This window comes from Pteropus vampyrus, unplaced genomic scaffold (assembly GCF_000151845.1).
Source record: "Pteropus vampyrus isolate Shadow unplaced genomic scaffold, Pvam_2.0 Scaffold170, whole genome shotgun sequence".
Lineage (NCBI taxonomy): Eukaryota > Metazoa > Chordata > Mammalia > Chiroptera > Pteropodidae > Pteropus > Pteropus vampyrus.
The window spans coordinates 254,690-263,179 of record NW_011888951.1 but is presented as its reverse complement, the minus strand read 5'-3'; the positions used below and the strand labels follow the sequence as shown (position 1 = coordinate 263,179).

At 41.5% G+C, this 8,490-nt stretch overlaps 1 protein-coding gene across 1 annotated transcript in view; it reads right to left on the bottom strand.

Annotated features, from left to right (window-relative positions):
* Positions 1–1,842: 1,842 nt before the first annotated feature.
* The window catches only part of DAB1 (DAB1, reelin adaptor protein), a 245,857-nt gene continuing 239,209 nt past the window's right edge, over positions 1,843–8,490 (bottom strand). The window contains 3 exon segments of the mRNA XM_023536809.1: positions 1,843–1,938; positions 2,284–2,411; positions 5,868–6,416. Coding sequence (XP_023392577.1) covers positions 1,843–1,938; positions 2,284–2,411; positions 5,868–6,416 — 773 coding nt within the window.

Here is an 8,490-nt window from a genome sequence, read left to right as displayed (position 1 = left end):
CAGTTCAGTTAATGGATACTATAAGCCTCTTCTAGCAGATGAACAAATCACAACTCAAAAGAAATTATGGTTCTTGTCCAAGATTTCCCACCATTAAGTAGCTGAACTAGAATTTGAACTTATTTCAAATTCTGAGCTCTTCTCACTACATCCATTTACAACTCAGCCATAGCTTGGGGTTTGGATGGAGCAACAAATGCAGAACAGGCTGAAGCTCCACAAAATAGTTTCGCTTGTGTGACTGTCACACCTGAATAGGCTCGTAAAGATGAAGGTTTGATACATTGATCTGCAAATGGTATAAGTCATCTTTGTTTTCTAAAATAACTTCAATTTTAGGATGATGTTTGCTGTTATCCTGATGAATGGCTCTTGTCGTCGCCTCTAGTTCATTCATCAAATTTCTCAAGGCAGGGTTGAGCATGTGAACTAAAACATAGGCAAAGGGTAGAAAAAAAACCTCCTGGGGATTCTTCCCAAGGGGTCCACGCATAGTCCTCAACTTTTCTCTTTCCTGGAACATTGACTTTGTTTTTAATTCGCCAGCTTCCCAAATAGCTTTGTAAAACTGAATTCTTAGATGGGTATTAATGGTTTTGCATGGCACGATGTGTTACTATGTGCTATTGCACTGATATAAAATGTGGCAAAATATAGACTATGTTAAGTTCTTTAATCATAAAATCTATTAACAAAATGCACTCTCAAGACACTGTATTAGCTTTCAATAACCATCGAAACAACTTACACGTGAACTGAGAATGATTTTGAGATAGCTTCAGAATCCATTTATGAACAGCGAAAACTATTTACCATTTTAATGGTTCTGACCACACTGTTCAGGACTAAAAAAGGCGCTTTGTGGGTACGGCCTTGCAGTCCTACACATTTATGGAAAATTAGGAAAGTATCTAAAAATTGAACACATTTGTCAAGGAGTGACCTTAGAAATCATCTCTGGGTAACAGGTGTACTTCTGTCTCCTGAGAAGGTTTGCTTCATCAGCAAATTTCTTTCGATCAAATCAGATATATTGAAATTCAAGTGCCAAAAGCCACTTCTAGTAAATGGAAGTACACATCTTTCAAAGTAGCTGCTGATGGAATCTGAAGTGGTTTGGTGGCAAACCACATGCTGCAGCACAGGTGCAAACAGCGGAGCCGCAGGAGAGAATACTACATGTCTTCGGGCTTTGAATTTCACTTTCACATTGGCAAGGGTATGGGGGCCGCTTCTGGCTAGACAAAATGGGCTACCATGATTGTACAGCTCAATCAATCTTATTTCAAGTACTGCTTATTTTTGCTTCTTAGTCTGGCTACTCAGTGAGTTTGGTTGGTGACCTCTTCAGATCTGTGGAATGTAGGCAAATGAGGACACTTAAAAGATTAAAGCATCTGGACCACGTCTCACTGAAAATCGATCAGGGTGGGCAGAATGTGTCCATCTCAGAATCAATACTTTCAGAAATGGGGTCCATGTTAAGTAGTATTGACCACGCCTCATTCTATCATTACCACTCTTTAGAACATATCATTAATAAAGTAATGTGGCCATTCCCCATTCCTCACCCTTACCCCTACCTCCCAGTATATGTCAAAGGTCATGCATCCATGAGGAAAAATAAGGTAACAGACACCAGGCAAGGAGAGATGATGCAAACATCAGAGATATGCTCAGGCAAGGAGAGATGATACAAACATCTGAGGTACACTCAAGCAAGGAGAGATGGTATAAACATCAGGGGTGTAACTTCAGAAATGAAGAACAAGCGAAAGGGAAAGCAGATAGCTTAAGGATGAAAGAGATAAAAGGACAGATACCTACCCAGACCTGCGCTATCTAGCTACCGGCCTGTGGACTTATATTATCAGCACTGGGCTCCCCACTGGGCTCCCCAAATGGATCACTGTTGGATGAGGCCTGTGACCCATCAGGCTAGAACACAAGAAGATAACACTTTTTTTTTTCTTTTCAACATTTGAAAATATAAGACAGCTGAGCATACTTTCATGCAAAAATATCACTGATTATTTTAAAGGAGGCAAAAACTTCAGTTAGAGGATGCCACACCCACAAATGCAAGAATTTCTAGGAACAACTTAATGAAAGGATGTTTTTTCTGCTGCTCATTTGACCATAAAGCCCCTTAGTAACCAATTTAGAATTTAAGCATCTGAGCCAGCATTCTTTTCTATGTAGGTTTCCTCATGCATTGCCCATTTCAGATATAGAAGTTTTGATTTTAAAGAAAAACAAACACAGAATGAACAAATCACTTACAGCTTCTTGCTCTTCGCTTTTGCTGGGACTTTCAAAGCCCTCTTCGAAGATGTCATCTGTGGTAGGATCACTAGCATGGGATGCAGATGATTTGGATGGAGAGCTCTGTTTAGGGGCTGGGGTTGGAGCTGCACACAGACCATGCAAAGAGAGAAAACGTCATAAGTGTCTGGTTGCAACCGTGTATGTCCAACAGAAACCTCAGGGCTCTAGTTATGTTTAGGTCAAATCACTGGGCTCCTCTTCCTATTGCAGGTCCAAACAGTTGCACAGTTTAATATCTCCTCTGTACGTGTTTATCTTGTCTTTTCACATACTTGATGGTCAGGAAGGAGCTAGTCCACACGGATGGGAGAGGTAGTGGTTCTGAAGGGGATGGTCCCTGGATCAGGGACATCAGCCACATCTGGGTGCTTGTTATAAATGCAAATTCTTGGACCCTAGTCCAGACCTACTGAATCAGAAACTCTGTGTTTCTGTACCCTCAGGTTAAGAGCCACTGGACTCTAGCTTTCTTTCTTCTCTCTTAATAGCATACAATTAATTCAATAAGAATAAATAGATCAGAGGACAATGATATACACTGAGTGCCCACTATGTGTCAGACACTGTCAGAAATTTTCCAGACAGCATCTCTAACCCTCACAAAGCCTCTTTGGGGTAAGGTTATCCCAATTTTACAGATAAGGTAAGTGAAGATTGCTAAATTACTCCAGGCCACACAGTTGGCGACTGGTAGAATCAGGCTTTATATCCTGGCACATAGTAGGTAACCATGTGCTGAATAGTGCCTCAGTGATCCGAGGAAACTGATGTAGCAAATGGCGACTTCACAGCTGACACTGTATTCCTCATTCTATAAGGGTATGCATTTTCTGTCCTGACTTTCCAACATTTTCCTGGTCTCATTTGTTCCAGAGGTTTATAACAAGCCATTTGAAACTATTCTTCCTTCAAAAATTTCTAATTTGGCATAGAAAATACTAGTCATTGGCTCAGACCCAAGTGAGGGGTGGCGTGGCTCTAATTAGCAGCTGAATTTCAAATGCTATTGGTAAGGCCTCCCTACTATAACTCTTCGGAATTTACAAAATCTGGCTGTTTATCAGACAGTGGGTGAATATAAAACTTGATGAGCTCCTTTTGCCTCGATGAATCTATATTTAGAATAACAATGCCGTTATTGTGTGCCAGCAAGCTAGACACTGTGCTAGGCACTTTGCATTCATTATGTTCTCTAACATAAACACTGCAAGATGGTATTGTAACTAGTTTTTTGTTTCTGTTGTTTTCTGATGAAGATATTGCGGCTCAGAGAGGTTAAGTGACTTTCTTGAAGTTACCACAGCTATGAAATAAGAGCACTGGTGTTTAATACAGGTCTGATATTGACCATTCAACTCTACTTTTCTATTCCTATTTTGAGTTTATTTTTGGTCCAACTGATCCTCCACTCAAGTCATTCTAAAGGTAATGCTGATGCATGAGAGGATAGAAAGGCTGGTTTCACTAATTTTCTTGAAAATAAAATATTAAGTTTTTTCTCTAATTTAAAAGTAAGTCTGTCTTGTTTCATTGATGATTATGAAACAAATCAGTTACACTGGGTTTAAGTGAGATAAACTATAACATCCTGATAAGTGGTAGACATTTAAATTATGAGTGTAATTTGATTCTGGATTTTGTTTGATGTGGTTTAGTGCTTACTAAAGGCTGAGAATCCCAGTTGGGCTGCCAATTCTGAGAGAAATACTGTTCATACTTATCAATCTGGGGCAATTTCACTCCCAGGGGACATTTGGCAATATCTATAGCCATTTTTAATCATTATCACTAGGGATCAGATGTGTTCTCCTGGCATTTAATGGGTAGAGGCCAGAGTAGCTGCTAAACATCCTGCAAAACACAGGATAGACTCCCACAATAAAGAATTATCTGGCCCAAAATATCAATAGTGCCCAGGCTGCAAAACCCTACTCTTAAGTACAACAGTAAATGAGTGGCTTTTGTGTTGTTTGTTTCATTCTCTGCAACCTTTCCCAAACGTTTCCCATGTGCTAGATGCTAGGCTGGCATTATGAGCAGTGCAGAAACAATTAAGATGTATTCCCTGTCCTCAAAGAACTTAAACTTCAATCTTTTATCTGTAGCTGACACATTGAGAGAGAGATATTTGTTTTCAAAAGATGCTTGCTCATTTATGCATGGCTGTCATTTATTTAACATTTCATTTTTTATTCATTATTCTTCACTGAAACTGTGAGTTGTAGTTAATAGAGATGCCCCCGCTATGTAGATCATCTGGCCTGAGTGGAAGTAGGTTGTTTATACACATTGAAGGCATTCATTTTCAGAATAGCACTCTGAGTCTGGCCGAAATGACACTATCTAATTATGTTAACATTAAATATTTTTTGATAATTCATAGTATTGGCCAAGCAGTGATCCATATCATGTGTGACAGTAATGAAAATGCCAAACTCATTGTTCCATGAGTCTTTTTTTCCCCTTATCAACTGTCAAGGCACCTTCCCTGAATAGTGCTGACCAAGCATATATGTGCTCAAGAGTATCTGGATTCTGACTGGCTGCATGGTTCTGGTTTTCCAGATGCCTTCAGTAGAAATGTGAGCTGGGGAAAAATCACTGAATGCTGGAACTGGAAGGAGGCACACTGCCTGTCACTTATTTTACCCATGACACAGCTGAGGTTAAGAGAAGTCACATGATTATCCAAAGGCACAGCTTGTGGTGAAAGAGCCAAGATTAGAAGCCTGGTCCAAGACACTCAATATGCAGAAATAATGACAATGAAAGTACTTCTGACTCTGTGAGGTATATAGTATTTTAGCACATATACCACTGAGTCCTTTTAATAACTCTTAGCCTAAAATAGATGAGGAAATTGAGGCTCACAGAAATATAGGGACTTGCACGTAGGCACAAAACTAGTTAAGACACAAAGCCGCTGTTCAGGTTTCCAGTCCAGAGCTTCCTGCAACACCACCATTTTTCCTCTTTGACTACCCTAAGCTTTGAGTCAAAATCTGGCTTCAGCTATACCAGTTGTAGGAGGCCTTAAGTTTTTCTGCCCTAAGTTTTCTCCTGATCTTATTTTCTACTCTAGTTTTTTATCCTTCTTCCTAACAAATTTTAAATTCACATACACCGTTCATTTTATCTCAATGAGCCATATGGAAATCTCTGTGTCATAATGGAATATACATAAATGAATAAATGAATGAGCAAATGAACAGAAACTTAAGAGACAGCGTGACATGGTAAAAAACAAACAAAAAAAAAACATAACAGGCTAGTATTTAATTCTACCACTTTGCCTATTTTTGTCTCTGAATCTCCCGTTCATTATCTGTCAAACATGTCTACCGAAACTTGTCATCGGCATTGTTATGAGTATAAAAATAATAAAAAGCATGTAGAGAAGGTGCATATGTTATAATTGGTACCTAATATTATCAGTAGTAGTAGTAATAGAAACAAAGAGTCCTGTTGAATGTAACAGATGAGTTCTCTGACCCCGGAAACAAGGCATCGCTCTCATTGGGTTTATAAACGGCACTCACGTGAGTTGGTCGATGGCGTGGTAGAAGTCACAGGGGTCAAATTCAACTGGGAGATGTCAAAGTCATCACAGTCATCTGTATCCTGTGCCACCCCGACTTTGTTGAAGTAACTGGAGAAGGCCTCTGAGGTACAGGTGAGGGAGGGTTGGTCGGGTTTGCGGGAGGGCACGGGTGGAGGCTGGGCCATCTGGAAATCCTTAAACATTTCTTTCCCCATTTTCTGCCTGGGCTTGCCGGTCTGTGGACTTGACCTGGTGGAGTCACCCGTGGCAGGGACAGTTGCAAGGGGGGTGAGGGGACCTTGGAACATAGCGGCTGGCAAAGACATAACAGTTTGTGTGGGCATGAAGGCGGCTGGCGGAAACTGCCCGGCCACAGTTGGCCAGGGCTGCTGAGTGGCAGGGAAGAGACCCGGCTGGCCCCATGCGATGGGCTGAGCCCCCGGCATCACCTGAGCGACTGGTGGCTGAGCACCCATGGCGATCTGCTGTTGGACGAGGGGCTGCTGGCCCCAGAAGGACGGGAGGACAGTGCCCATTGCAACATAACCTGGAAGGGTGAAGAAGAGTAGTCAGGCATCTTGGGAAAGAATAATTCATGGAGTCAAGTGATTGGCAAAAAGGGTACGAAGCAGCTACTAAGTGGCAGGCTGTGTGCTAGGGGCTGGGGATGCAAAGATGACTAAGACAGAAGTTCCTGCTATCACAGAGCCTGCGTACTAGAGCAGTGGCCATGGGAAATCTCCCCAAAGATATGCCTCACAAGCAGAAATGACAATGAGGTGAGGGAGCAAGCCAGGCAGATATCCAGGAGGTAATAATAAATATTGCTAGAGTTGTTACAGGTTTCTGATGTCACATGGCTTCAGGAGCCTGTGTGTCTCAGTGGAAACGGCAGAAGACTAGAAGCCAAGCATATCTGGGTTTGAATCCTGCCTCCCCTTCTTGCTAGTCCTAGGGCTTCACAAATGCTTATGCTAAGAGAAAGGCTCTTTGTTGTAAAACCAGGTTAGAACCTCTTACTGCTGAGAATTGAAGCTGTGTGCAAAGTGAATGAAAATCGGAATGTTGGAGTTTTAGTGGCCAAGGTTGAAAATCAAACAGCCACTTCTTATCAACGGGATTTGGGGAGAGCTTAGAAAGCTCTCTAAGGGTCTCCTTGTCTGTGAAATGGGGCTAAAATAAGCATTGGTGCTGACATTTAAAACTTGAAATTTGCTTACACTGCCTGTTGCCTCTGCCTATCATACAATCATGCAGTGAGCTGAACCTACTAACAGACTTAAGAATTCTGCAACTTGTTTTTCTGTTGTTTTTCTTTGATGAGGCTCAGTGGTTCTCAGTGGGAGTGCTACCACCCCTGACGGGATGATTAGGAAATCTGTGGGGTGTGTTTTGGTTGTCATGATAACTTGGGAGGAGGGGACACTACTGGCACTGAAGGGGCCAAGAGCATTGATACTAGACATCCTTTGATGTGTGAGACCAACATGCACAGGAAAATACTATCTCACTTTCTGTTTATGATTATTCGAGCATAGACAAAACTTTGAATTACATGGAAATTCAAAGTTTATTCACACGGTTTTACTGCACTTAGTTTTCCAGGAATGTAATGACTGCGTACACTGAGGGGAGACTGTTACTTTGTTTTGTTTGGAACACCATCAACAGTTTTTCACCAATTTGGAAAATCGTGGTCCCTAACAGAAACACTTCTTGTGGTGTTTGAGCCAACATGACATTCCTGTATCGGTCTGTACCTGTGATGATTACATTTCCAAGTATACACGCCTGACTACTTAGCACGTCTTCCAGTGTGGTTGTGCCTTATTGAAATACATACGTTTTTATTATAGTTTTCTCTTATTTCCTCCTTACTACTAAGCCATCATATCGATTTTTGAAAAACCGTATAGATAGGCTGTATTATCTTTCATTTTATAATACTACGAATATGTTATAAAAGGGAGCACTGAACCTGACAGCATGCAGACCTGCCCACGGACCTTTTGACCATCCTGACCCTGACGTCCCTCTTGGTAAATGGATGAAAGGCTTCAGCCTCCCTCCAGCACATTTTTTGCTTTGCTTCTATTCCACCCTCCTTGATGCCACCAGAGGACTGATCTAAAATGCAAATATAGTGATTCATTGTCTTGAGTATCAGGCTCAGATGCCTTAGTTTGGCTTATGAGCCTTTGGGGGTCAGCCCCCTCCCCAACACTTCATCCTCATTTTCAATTCTTATTCCCACTGGCAACTTTTCCTGCAGCAACTGCAAACAACACTCAGTCTGCCCTCTGGTCTCTGCTGGTCCATCTGCCTAGAAAGCCATCCCCACTTCTTCATGTGGCTACCCCTTATTTGCACTTTGAGACTGAATTAGTTCCCTTCACTGGGCTTCAACAGTCTTCGTGTTCATCTTCTGCATGTCACTTGTTACACTGCCTTGTAATTGCTCGGTTACTCTATCTTTCCTCAGTAGACTAGGAAGGAGCCCTTTATTTTATATCTCTCCTCACTCTGCATCTAGCGCAGTTTTGGGCACATATTAGCTGTCCCATAAATGCTTTAGACTGCAAAAAGGCTCTATATTAAAGGTGAATGAGTCATAGTAGAAC